This window comes from Delphinapterus leucas, chromosome 7 (assembly GCF_059928025.1).
Source record: "Delphinapterus leucas isolate spDelLeu-1000000601 "Yukka" chromosome 7, BTC_Dleu_Yukka2, whole genome shotgun sequence".
NCBI classification, from domain to species: Eukaryota; Metazoa; Chordata; class Mammalia; order Artiodactyla; family Monodontidae; genus Delphinapterus; species Delphinapterus leucas.
The window spans coordinates 25,674,782-25,688,553 of NC_143135.1; the positions used below are offsets into that span (position 1 = coordinate 25,674,782).

Below are 13,772 nucleotides of genomic sequence, written 5' to 3' on the forward strand. Positions count from 1 at the left end.
TGTATGGATACACTACATTTTGTGTGTCCATTCTTCTGTTTTGGTTTATTTAAAAAATAAATTTATTTATTTAATTTATTTATTTTTGGCTGTGTTGGGTCTTCATTGCTACGTGCGGGCTTTCTCTAGTTGTGGTGAGCAGGGGCTACTCTTTGTTGCGGTGCACGGGCTTCTCATTGTGGTATCTTCTCTTGTTGCAGAGCACAGGCTGTAGGTGCGCAGGCTTCAGTAGTTGCAATGCATGGGCTCAGTAGTTGTGGCTCGCAGGCTCTAGAGCACAGGCTTAGTAGTTGTGGCACACAGGCTTAGTTGCTCCGTGGCATGTGGGATCTTCCGGGACCAGGGCTCAAACCCGTGTCCCCTGCACTGGCAGGCAGATTCTTAACCACTGCATCACCAGGGAAGCCCCATTCTTCTGTTGATGGACGCTTGGGCTTTCACCTTTTGGCTGTTGTGCTGTTGTGAACATTAGCATACAACTATCTGTTTGAATCTCTGCTTTTAATTTTTGGAAGGTATATACTGAGGAGTGGCACCAAGTGATTCCCACCTCCTGGTGTTCATGTTCCTTCGTAATACCCTCCACTGAGTGTGAGTTGGATTTAGTAACTTGCTTCTAGTTAATAGACTATAGCAGAAGTGATGCAATGTTACAATTCTTCTGAGATTAGGTTACAAGAAGACTGTGGTTTCTGTGAGAGCGTGGGTGAACACGCTCTCTGTCTCTCAGTCTGTGTCTGTCTCTCCGCCTCTCTCTCTTTCTGAGCCATGTAAAGAAGTCCCAGTTATCCTGCCAGAGAGGCCACATAGTGAAGAGGGGCTCTGGAGGATGAAAGGCCACATAAAAGAGAACTGAGGCACTCCTCCACCCAACAGCCCCCACAGCTGCTAGACACGGGAGTGAGCCTTCTTAGAAACAGAACCTCCAGCTCCAGTTAAAGTTTCAGACGACAGACAGCTTGACTAGACCCTCATGAGAGACCCGGGTCAGAACCATCAAGCCAAGCCATTCCTAAGTTCCTGACCCATCAAAACTATGGGATAACAAGTGTTTGCTGTTATAAACCACCAAATTTGAGGTATTTGCTGTACAGCAATGGATAACTCTTAAAATGGTTGACCCCAGAACAACTCCAGGGTTAGGGGCACCAACCCTCAGAGCAGTCAAACATCTGTGTATAACTTACAGTTGACCCTTCATATACGCGGTTCCTCCATATCAATGGTTCAGCATCCACAGATTCAACCAACCAACAGCAGATGTGTAGTGCTGTAGTATTTACTATTGAAGAAAACCTGCGTATAATTGGACCTGTGCGGTTCAAAGCCATGTTGTTCAAGGGTCAACTCTGTAAGTATCCTTCTAGGGTTTCACAGTTAATAGGTACTGAAACAGGATTTGAACCTATATTTATCCAACTCCAAAGCTCCTGGTAACCACCATACTATTTTTCTCCATCTCCTTTGCAAACTCCTCCTTTGCAAGATTCCCTTCCCCTGCCTCTCCCTTGGGGATTTTCATTAGCATTTTATTTTTTATTCTCTTTCCTCTTAAAATATACTCTTAATCAGTCTTATCAACTTGTATGTCTTCAGCTGCCCTCTATCTGCCAGAGATTTTCAAATCTACATTTCCAGCTCAGTTTTCTCTTAAAAGTTCCAGTTCTATACATCTAGATGTTCATTAGACATCTCCCACCTTTTTGTCTTACTAATAACTCTTCAAACTCGAGAGATTTAAAAAAAAATTTTTTTATTATTTTTAAAATTTTTTGGCTGCATTGGGTCTTCGATGCCGTAAGCGGGCTTTTCTCTAGTTGCGGTGAGCAGGGGCTACTCCACCTTGCAGTGCGTGGGATTCTCATTGCAGTGGCTTCTCTTGTTGCAGAGCATGGGTCCTAGGGTCGTGGGCTTCAGTAGTTGTGGTGTGTGGGCTCAGTAGTTTGTGGCTCATGGGCTCTAGAGCGCAGGCTCAGTAGTTGTGGTGCACAGGCTCATTTGCTCCGTGGCATGTGGGATATTCCCGGACCAGGGATGGAACCCGTGTCCCCTGCATTGGCAGGCAGATTCTTAACCACTGCGCCTCCAGGGAAGTCCCATCAAGAGATTTAAAATGAACTCGTGATATTTCTCTAAACCTCCTACTCCTGTTTTCTAGCTCAGTAAATAACACCCACCAGTCACCTAGGTACCTAATCCAAACTCTGCACATCAGTCTCGACTCTCCTCTCAGTTTTCATAACCAATCATTCAACAGTTGATATTAGCTTAATAAATAATTCATGAATCTATTCAGGCTTTTCATCTTTGCTGATATCACCTGGACTACTGTGGCATTCTTATGACGCATCTCTCTGCCTCTTGTTGTTTCCCCTTAATTCAGTGTTTTTCAGACTTCTAAGTGCAGCCTGTTAGTGGTACATGGAAATCAGTCTGGTGGTTTCGTGACTGGCATTCCTTTAAAAATGAAATAAAATAATGTAACATAGAAAATATTAGAATGTATCTCATTGAGTTGGTGTTACTTGGTATGCTCATTGTGTTGTAAAACATATTTATTTCTTATTTCAGGTTTTAAACAGTGAAGTTTGGAAAACATTACTCTAATCCATTCTTTATACTGCAGCCAGAATGGTCTTTCCAATCAGCTCATATTAATCACCTTGCCTAAATCCTTCAGTGACTTCTCATTGACTTCCTGGTAGAGTTAGAACTCCTTAGTATGCTCTATTGGGCCCTTAACGACCTAGGCCTAGTTCAAGCTTCATTTCTCTCCATTCTTCTCCCAGCATCTAAGCTCAAGCTGAAGTAAATCCCAAGTAGTTCCACGAAGTAAAACTACATGAAAAGACTATAATTTTGTTTGCTTTTAACATCTGTGAATGCCATTTGTTCTCCCTGGAGTGCCTGCTTATCCCCATCTATATTAAAATTGCCTGTCATTTCTTTTACTATCTTCCCCAGTGGACCATAACTTTTTTGAGGATAGGGACTATATTTTGTTCATCATTGTATCCCAAAGCCTAGTGCAGTGCTTCCATGTAATATGTGCTCAATATTTAGGGGGAATAAAAAGATGTTGAATTGATTCACTATTTTAAAGATACATAAAAATACCAAACACTCAAAACAATTTGCCTGCCATGATTACTTTGCTTTTAATAAAGGAGTAGTTCTTAATGTGTGGTATTATATAATAATGTGGAATGCATGTTTGAAAACATCTAAGGCTCTCCGTTTTATTTAAATATGATAGACTATACAAAATTAACTTACAGTGATCTTGTTACAAAGAACAGTATATTAAATTTAGTCAAAAAATCATTTGGCTTTCAAATAGAAACTGCTGGATGGTTGAACTGAAATATAGATTCCACTTGCATTAGCAAAGTTTGTTCAAATGTTTTATACTTTTTAACAGTCTGTTTTTACATTAAAGGAACCTTTTCTATTTTACACTAGAACCTTCCAGAAGTAAATACTGAAATGTCAGTGGAAAAATCAGAAAACACCATCATACAGAAATATAATTCCAGGCAAGAAGTAAGGGAAGAAAATACTGAGAGTTGTTGTTTAGACACTGAATACAGAGAAAAGGAGGAAAAGAAAGAAGCCCCATTTATAGAAGAAATCACTATAGGTGATGAAGGTAACTTAAGGTTACATTGATATTTTCTAATTTTTATATTGATCATTTTAGGGGAATATCAATTACAGTCTTTGCTTTGAGGACCTAGTAGTATAATTGGAGAAATACTTTTCCATTTGTATGTGTCTTAACAAAAGTACTTGTATGTCTTTTGAGCTATTCTTCAATAGAGTCAATATTAGGGGGAAAAATACATTTTTGCTTTCCCTTCTCATCACTTATTCATTGGCTTTTTGCATTCTGGTTTCTGCCTTCACTGATTTGCCAAGAATGAGCTACCAATAACCTTTTGATGACCAGACTCCAGAGCACTTTTCTTAGTTCAAATGACCTTTCTGTAACCATTGAAAATTTGACTGATTCGTCCATATTGAAAAAGAGTGGTTTAAAGAAGGTAGTTTGAAGTTTGTTCAAACCTAGGCTGAACAACCACTTGGTGGAGATGTTGTAGAGAGAATGATTGGATTAAAAAGACCCTTCATGCCCTAAATTTGTAGTCCAGATTATTGTAACTATACTGAAATTTTGAAATCTATGGTTAAAACCCAGATGAATAAAATTAATATCTTAAGTAGATATTCTATATATTTTACCCAAAAGTATTCCAAATTTAAAAAATATTTACAAGGTAGTGAGTAAGAAAGTGATGATTATTAGTCTTGAAGAAACCAGCTAGCAATTTCTGCATCTACATAGTAAGAGAAATTACAATATGACCGTTAGAGTAAATTAATTTTTATCTAATCAGCTGTGTGTTTATATGGAATTGTACCGTATGCCCAAAAGGAAGCAACAGACTAGAGAAATAACCATTTTGTAATGCCCTCAACTTAACTTTTTTAAACCAAAAATACTTTCGCTGTTATGAAATAAAAATTTAGTGTGAATAGAGTCGAACATTTTAGCATGCTTATTAAAGGGAACTCAATATTTATATAAAATTGGTGTCATTATGTTTGTGTAATAGCTTGCCAGTGAAATATTTAAAGCTAAATATGTTTTTATAAAAATAGTTAACATGCATTTTATAAAAGCAGGCTTTTGTGTATAACCCAAAAATTTACTGTGTTCTCATTATAACAGACTTACAACCTTTTGAAAAAAGCCCCAAGAAGAAAATTAATACTATTGTACCTCAGAATGAAAATCAAAGTGAAATCTCCCTAAGCGAAACCCTCAGCATAGAAAAAGAATTAATTAGTCAAGGACAAACCTTGGATGTTACTGACTTTACAAAAGTGGTTACTACAGAAATACAAGACAAAGTGGACTTGGAAAAAGATAATGGGTGTACAGAATTTAAATCACCAAATATTTCTTTTTTAGTGCCAGATATATCAATAGAAAGAGAAAAGATACATCCAGAAAGAACTGAAGGATTAGATCATCACCATGCAGATGTACACCTGGGGGTTGAAAATAACAGAACATCATTTAACAGTATTTTAGATGAGATGGCTTGCAATACAAGTCATAAAAAAGATGTTTCTGAAGATGAACCATTCAAACAGCAATTCAGATTGCTTCCAGGGGCTCAAGAAAATGACACGGAGAAGGAAATTACAAATAGTTGCCAAACCAAAGCAGATTTGGATTCATCTCTAGATGTAAAAAGGAACCTTGTCCAGTGTCAGAAATATAATTTACCGGATTCAAGGAATGTTATGTTAGATGATAAACAATGTAAAATAAGACAAATACAACTGTTAAATAAAAAAAATGAATGTAGCATATTGCCATTTAAAGAAATTTCAGACTTTCAGCAAGTTGGTGATGATACTTCAGAGCAACCTGAACTAACTATTCCCTGTGATATAGCAATCAACCGCCCCATTTCTTCTGCTGTTTTCAGTGACAGTTTGAACGTACTTTTAAAGAATTCAGATAAAAATGTTAATATTATGCCTGTGTTGGTGACACCCAACTCAAGCCCTGTGAAAAGAACTATATATAGGAAAAATGTGAATGATATGCATAACAGTCAAGGTAAGAACTGTTTGGGGTATCTAGAAAACAATGTGACTGTTTCCCATCTTCAGATTAACAATGAGAATATAGATGCTTCACAAGCCAAAGATATGAAAACTGCTATTCATGTGAAAACTTCCACAGAAATACAGTTTTCCAGTAGAGAGAGTCAGATTGATGAGAATCAGAGAACTGAAGTAAAAAAAAATGACCTCTTCCCTAATGAAAGACAGCATACATTGTTAAATAGTACAGATACGTTGTTAAATAGTACAGAGAAAACAGAGTCATTAAATGACATTGTTTCAGGAAAAATTTACAGTGAAGGACAGCTGGAAGAATCATGTCCATTTCACATAAAGCCATCTGGAGATTTAGTAAACAGAAGTGGAAGGTCAGCCTTTGATCTTTCAACTTCAGATAAAAAAACTGAGAAAACTCTAGTATATGTGAATTTTTTAGACCCCAGTTCCTGGCCAAAAGTAAATCAAATTGAAAGTCAAACAGTGAGCACTTCAACATCTAGCATTCCTTTGTTGCTGAAGAAGAGACCAATAGGTCTATTAGAAAACAAAAAGATGGTTTCGTTGACACCTTGTAAAAATGTTGGTGTGGATGATGACGGGAAGGATAGCGGACCAGGTAAGAAAATAAGGGTTATGTTTTAATTCTTTTAAAATTTGTATTTCTACTTATTATTCTTGGTAAAAATTTTCCAGATTGTTTAAAATGAAAATTTATTTATATTACTATATATATGTATTTTTTTTGCCTAAACCTAAAAGACTCCTTATATGTATTGATATATATGTAAAAGTAGGAAAAGTTTTATTTAAATGGAAGTGGACTTATTTTCACCTAAATCTGAGCCAGTATTATCAACATGTACAGAGGTCAATTGCATTTTGGAAATTAAAAAAAAAAATCCTTTCATTATCAAAGAACTGAAAATAGCAAAAACAGCCACAAGTCTGGGTCATTAATTTTAAATTAGGAACATCTACCTAATCCAAGTCTCTTTTTTTACTTTGTAGAGCAAATGCAGTGAAGTTGTTGATATGGCTTCTGCCAGTGTTATGTTTACTCCTTTTCTTTCTATACTAAACCCCCCCCCAAAAAAAAAACATACCCAAAAAACCCCAAACTTCCTTCTCTCAGAACTATGTTTTAGTTTCTCTCCTATGTTGTCACTTTCTTCTCCCAATTTTTTCCCTCTTTCCTTAATTTTTCTATTTTTATCTGTCCCTTCACCAGCACCACAAATCTAGCTTTGTTCTTTTATTTTGCAAGTAATAGTGAGGTGTAACATTAATACCTTTCATATCATTGATATTTATCATTGTTTGAAACACTTTAAATTGAATCCCTTAATAATTATATGCCTGTATTAATACATTCAAATATTAAATAGTTCAGATAGTGGAGACTGTTTTACTCTTTCAAACCACCACATGAAATAACAATGTGCAAGTTTTGCTTTAAAAATCCTCCAGGAAAAGGGAGCTCTCTTGCACTGTTGGTGGGAGTGTAAATTGATACAGCCACTATGGAGAACAGTATGGAGGTTCCTTACAAAACTAAAAATAGAACTACCATATGACCCAGCAGTCCCACTACCGGCCATATACCCTGAGAAAACCGTAATTCAAAAAGAGTCATGTACCACAATGGTCATTGCAGCACTATTTACAATTGAGCCAGGACATGGAAGCAACCTAAGTGTCCATGAACAGATGAATGGATAAAGATGTGGCATATATATACAATGGAATATTACTCAGCCATAAAAAGAAACAAAATTGAGTTATTTGTAGTGAGGTGGATGGATACAGAGTGAAGTAAGTCAGAAAGAGAAAAACAAATACCGTATGCTAACACATATATATGGAATCTAAAAAAAAAAAAGGTTCTGAAGAACATAGGGGCAGGACAGGAATAAAGATGCAGACATAGATAATGGACTTGAGGACACGGGGAGGGGGAAGGGTAAGCTGAGACGAAGTGAGAGAGTGGCATGGACATATACACACTACCAAATGTAAGATAGCTAGCTAGTAGGAAGCAGCCACATAGCACAGGGAGATCAGCTTGGTGCTTTGTGTCCACCTAGAGGGGTGGGATAGGGAGGGTGGGAGGGAGACGCAAGAGGGAGGAGATATGGGGATATATGTATATGTATAGCAGGTACACTTTGTTATACAGCAGCAACTAACAACAATGTAAAGCAATTACACTCCAATAAAGATGTTAAAAAAAAAAACACCAAAGTATAGGAAACTTGGTAAGTTATAACAAAAGAATCTTAAATGGATTGCAGTTTACCTAAAACTTAGATCATTCTTAAAATAATCAGAAACAAAAGATTATAAAACAATTTTTTTAATCCTCCAGAATTAAAAAAAAAATAGGGAGAGAGGTAAATGGATGAAATACGTGACTTAATATTGAAGTACTGAAGGTGGGTGATGAGTACATTGATGTTCATACCCTTCATTTTCGTGTATTTGAAAATTTTAATATTGAAGATATTTTAACATACAGATATACTACATAACATATATAGGTGCTGTATAAATGTAACTTAAAAATAACTATTGTTTAAGAAGTATGATCATGGGGCTTCCCTGGTGGCGCAGTGGTTGGGAGTCCGCCTGCCGATGCGGGGGACGCGGGTTCGTGCCCCGGTCCGGGAAGATCCCACATGCCGCAGAGCGGCTGGGCCCGTGAGCCATGAGCCGCTGAGCCTGCACGTCCGGAGCCTGTGCTCCGCAACGGGAGAGGCCACAGCAGTGAGAGGCCCTCGTACTGCAAAAAAAAAAAAAAAAAAAAGAAGTATGATCATGATAAAAATATGTTTATTTTGCTAATAGCAATCTCATAGTTAAAGTTGTTGAGGTTGTCGTAGACAGTCTTAGATTTTACGGGAACTTTGCCTGTTGTCTAGACCCAGTGAAGAAATATGGATTACAAGGAAAGCTTTGCATGGCCTTCTGACTTAACAGGCTTCTTTTAAAAGGGAAATTGAGAAAATTTTAAAAAGAAAATGTGGGAATTAAAAGCAAAATAAGTATATCTTGTTTACTGGCATGAATGGAGAAGTAATATAGGGGAAAATAGAAAACACCAAAACATTGTAAAATCTCACTTCACAAACTGTAATTTTCCTGATATAATAAAATGTATTAAACTTCAGATTCCATTAATTTTTTCTGTCAAATGCTGTGGTTAGTTTAATGCTGTTAGTCAATGGACTGGTCTAACATTTACCATTTTCTCACAAGTCCTTTCTTCTAAATTAAATCTCAATCATATAAATTAGGATGGAAGGAGAGATGACTAAAATTCTATAGAAATTCAACTTGTAAAATACTCAGACTTATAAAAGATACTCCTAAATATCTTTTAACCTTACATGTTTCTCTAAATCATTGTTATCTATTTATTAAAGCCCAATGACCCCCTACTAGACAGCCCTTTGTTGGATTTTTTATCATGGCCAATTTCTTTTTAAATATATTTTACAAATCTGACTTTCAGTTGGTTCAGACTTTTCCCTTAGAATTGGTAAGATGTTCACTATATAAATGTTTATATGTGTAGGCAGTGCAGTAACCAGGGGAATAAGGATAACATTTTAAGGTATGTTATATTGCTTTAGAAGATATTTATACCATGTCACTAATTTTAATGTGAAATCAGCAGGTTTTAGAAAGTAGCAATAAAAAAATTGTTTTCTGAAATGAAATGCCTAATGTAAGGGCAAACCCTATGGAAACCAGTGTTCAAAGTGAGAAGAAAATAGAAATTGTTACTTTTTAAATACAAAGCATAGGATCAGAAAAAAGTTTAGTCACTAAAATGAGTGCCTGGAGAATAAAATTTAGTTGTCATTTCCTTTTTGTCAACCAGATAGTACCAGCATTAACAGAGTTGCTGACATTTTGAATAACTCGAGTATCCATCCAGATCCCAGGAGAGAGCCCAGTGAAGAGAGGAATGCAATTGCAAAGACTTTTTGTGATTCTTCTTTTCCCACAGAACATGTAAGTCAATTAAAAATATTGCGGAGCAGACCTTAGTGAGCTAATTCTACAGATATGTGTAGAACTGTGTGCATCTGGATGCTTTGAGACCTAACTGATCTTCAAAATAATATCAAGAGGGCAACATGGCACCATTTTTCACAATTAAGTTTGATGGAAAACAGCAGGAAAAAGTCACAGTGTATAAATCAAATAGATATAATCCAGCCTGTTTTGGGAAGGAGAGTGTGAGGTAGTGTATTAAGTACGTATATTTTTTAGTCACCTAAGTTCAGGAATAGTGGCATTTGAGCATTTATTTATTTAAACTATTAAAAAAATAGTTCACTCATTTGAGCATTTAAAATTTTAATAAAAGATGCCTTAAATAATCTAATCAATAGAGTTCAGTTGTTTTCAATAGTGCTTAAGTTAATTTATATTATTTTGGGAAACTGACTATTGCAAAGGAAGAATTTGTCTATTTTAAATTATTTCAATTAAAACACAGTATGTGAAAGGATCAAATATTCATAAATATATCAAGTATGGATATAAATATTAAGCAAAGTATTTGTAGAGATTATTTGGCTCCAAGAGTCCATTTGTCATATGAAAAGCAAGTAACTACAACTGACAGATTTTTTTTTGGAAAATTTGTAAGTTTTTTAACTTAGTGTGCAAAACTTTGGTGCAAAAAAGACTGTATTAAAAAAAAGGCTGTTATTTTTCAAAATCTAAAAAACAATTACAGGTATAACTGCTAAAAGGTAACCTAAAAAGTTTAGGAAAAATGACAAAAAAACCAACTGCATAGTCACTGTATATTTTAAATTTTAGAGATGCACATTAAACAACTTTTCCTTTAGCACATCTAAAGTGAAAATTATAATACTAACACAGCCTTAACAAGTAATAGGTTCTAACAGTATTTAATTTCCATTTTTAAATTGGAGAAACCTCAAGATAGCATAACTCTCCCTTTGGGAAAGTTGAAACTAAAATCAGGATCTACCTTTTCCACCTTTGCATAACTGAGCTCAAAAACAAATCGTTTCAGCTTGATGTTCAAGTGTACAATCTTTAAACTATGGTAACTAAAGCGCAGTGGGCCGGGCACTGGGAAATCTAAGTTCTTACCTTGGCTAATTGGATAAGTCATAGAATCAAAGCAAAAGCAAAAAGAAGCTTGGGTATCAAAGCTAGACACCCATTCTAATTGGGTTGAATACTTAATACTTCTAATTGTCCTGTTTCGAACAGTTTAAGGGTATGATGGAACATTTCACATCTCCCTTTCAAGCCCATTTTTATAATAAACCCAATAGGGAAGTTCTTTGTATCTGATTCCTAATGCCTTTTCTGTTAATTAATGTTAAGAATTCATGTTTATAGAATTTAAAACTCTTTCGTAGAAGTATTCCCACAACAGTCCTACATCTTTAAAAACAGATGAGGCAGGGCTTCCCTGGTGGCGCAGTGGTTGGGAGTCTGCCTGCCAACGCGGGGGACGCGGGTTCATGCCCCGGTCCGGGAGGATCCCACATGCTGCGGAGCGGCTGGGCCCGTGGGCCATGGCCGCTGAGCCTGCGCGTCTGGAGCCTGTGCTCTGCAACGGGAGAGGCCACAACAGTGAGAGGCCCGCAAACCGCAAAAAAAAAAAACAAACAGATGAGGCAGTGACACAAATGTGAAGTAATTTTCCAAAGTCATTAGGAACACAGTCTGCAGTGGACTTTGACTAGGTATCTTGGCTCTTAGTTGCATGCTACATAACCTTCTCAATTTTCATAATATAAAAAATTTCTTCTCAAAATACTGGTGTATGTAAAACACTAAATGTCTGTTTAGCTAAGTGATTATCACTAGGCATCACGCACTATGCTATGTATCATTATCCCAGCTGAACCTTGATTACCAATTAACATCTGATGTGGGACAAATTTAAAAGCAGATCAACTCTTGCCTACTCTACTGAAAATGCTTTGATCCCTGGATTAAACCAGGCCAATCTAGTCTCTTTATGATGCCTGTTTACTTGCTTACATACACTTTTCTAAAATCAGGGGCTGTTGAATGACAGCTGGCAGGCCAAACGCAGCCAACTGCTTTGCTTTGCCTGTAGTTCTGTGGCTGCTTTTGTATTGCAGTGACAGAATCGAGCAGTTGTGAGGAGACCACTTGGCTCACAAAGCCAAAAAAATTTACTCTGGCTCTTTACAGAAAAAGTTTGCCAACTTCTGTTCCAAATGAAAAGTGAATTTTATGAAGACTTATAGCCAGAAAGGGAATATAAGTTCTTTACATTTTTCAACATAGTTTTATGCATACTGTCCACATCAATCCTGTAAAATTTGGGTAGTTATTATGAGCTAATCCACTTTTGCCCTACAGATCCAGAGCAACATGAAGAGCATTTTTTATTCTTAGAGCAGGGGTTAGGTTGGTAGCCTGCTGCAATCTTGGTTATACCCAGGAATGATGGGAGAGAGGGGCCAGAGTAAGCAAAGAAAGCCACTTATTTTACACAGCCAGTGATATTAGGTTCATTTAATTTTTTTTAACATCTTTATTGGAGTATAATTGCTTTACAATGGTGTGTTAGTTTCTGCTTTACAACAAAATGAATCAGTTATATATACACATATATTCCCATATCTCTTCCCTCTTGCGTCTCCTGCAGGCTTAAATAAAAAAGACTAGTACCAGGGTAGGGGAAGTTCTAGGCCAGAGTAGATCTTTTGAGCCAGGCAGAAAGAGGTTAGGAGGCAAGTGATTTTTATGAGAAGAAAAGGAAGGAGCAAAGATATGTGGGAGCATCCCTGTAACTAGAATTACTTCTGTAGGCTGCAAAACCTAAATTAAGCTAAATAGGACAAGTTTTATTAAGTGTAAACTTTAAAATTACATCTTGTTTCTCTCTACAGCCAATCCTTCCTGCCCCTCCCACCAAGTAGGTAAAGGGAAACAAACTAAAGCAGATATGTATAAATGTCTCCTTCCTTTTTCAAGATTAAAAGTCAAGGAATCAGGATTTTGGAAAATTAGGTGATTTGTACTTGATATCAAATGCACCAAAACGCTTCTAGCATTTTGTTGGCAAAACAGGACCATTATGTTATATAGATCATCAATGATTTTACTCCAAAATCAGTAGCAACCTACATTTAGATTTGGTCTATTTCTCTGTAACTATTCTCAGTAGTGCATGAAACTGACACACTGCCCACTGCACTTAGGAAGCAGGTTCTCAGTGTTGCATGGATGACTAACATTCATTTTGGCCCTGTGAGCTACATGAAGTACGCTGAACACTTCTATGCCAGACATTATGAGAAATATACATTTATGCGCATTTTTATCTATTATGTTACTCTTTACAATAACAGCATTTTCTAACTAAAAGAAGCTGATGAGAAAACTGAGGCCCACAAAAGTTAAACGACTTAAGGTCTCTTGGTGGTCCTGTGCTGATACTTTTTTCATCTGTTATTTCATAGGAACATAGGCAATTAGACAAATAAGAACCCAGCATTACCCTAAGGATCAGAGGCTAAGACTCTGAGGGGACTGGCGGCTGACTAGAATTCTCAGGAACCAAAGAGAGCAATCCAAAAGTTCCCTTTAGGAAACTGAGGTTAAATGTAAACATTTAAACTCATTTTAAAAATTATTACTATATAATCTCACTTTGAAAAAACAATGTTACAAATATGCCGTTTTTATCAGACTGGAAAAGATTTTAATGTAAGGCAGTACTCAAAGATCTTCACAAAGACTTATCAACAAATGACATTCATTATAGCCTAATTTATAACAGTAAATGTTTTCCAACAACTTAAATGTATATTTAAGTATATTAAATTATGGAACATGGAATATGATGGAGCCATGCTCTTTCTAGAGGGAAATGTTTAAAATGTTTTTAACCCAACATAGAAAATGATATAAATATGATACCAATTTTTTGAAAGTGTATATATAGAGGAGTCCTGAATATTTACATCAAAATGTTTGATGGTGGCTGGAATCTTGGGAAATTTTAATCTAATTCTTATCCTATTCCATACCTCTAAAATATATTCCCTTTAACAGAGGATTTTATCTGAGAATCTGATAAGTCCATAAAAGAT

At 36.2% G+C, this 13,772-nt stretch overlaps 1 protein-coding gene across 1 annotated transcript in view; it reads left to right on the forward strand.

The window, feature by feature from the left end:
- Positions 1 to 13,772, forward strand: part of CCDC73 (coiled-coil domain containing 73) — a 108,830-nt gene that overhangs the window by 93,273 nt on the left and 1,785 nt on the right. Inside the window, exons 15-17 of the mRNA XM_089915853.1 lie at positions 3,463 to 3,649; positions 4,733 to 6,259; positions 9,527 to 9,660. Coding sequence (XP_089771979.1) covers positions 3,463 to 3,649; positions 4,733 to 6,259; positions 9,527 to 9,660 — 1,848 coding nt within the window. The remainder of the gene's footprint in view (positions 1 to 3,462; positions 3,650 to 4,732; positions 6,260 to 9,526; positions 9,661 to 13,772) is intronic.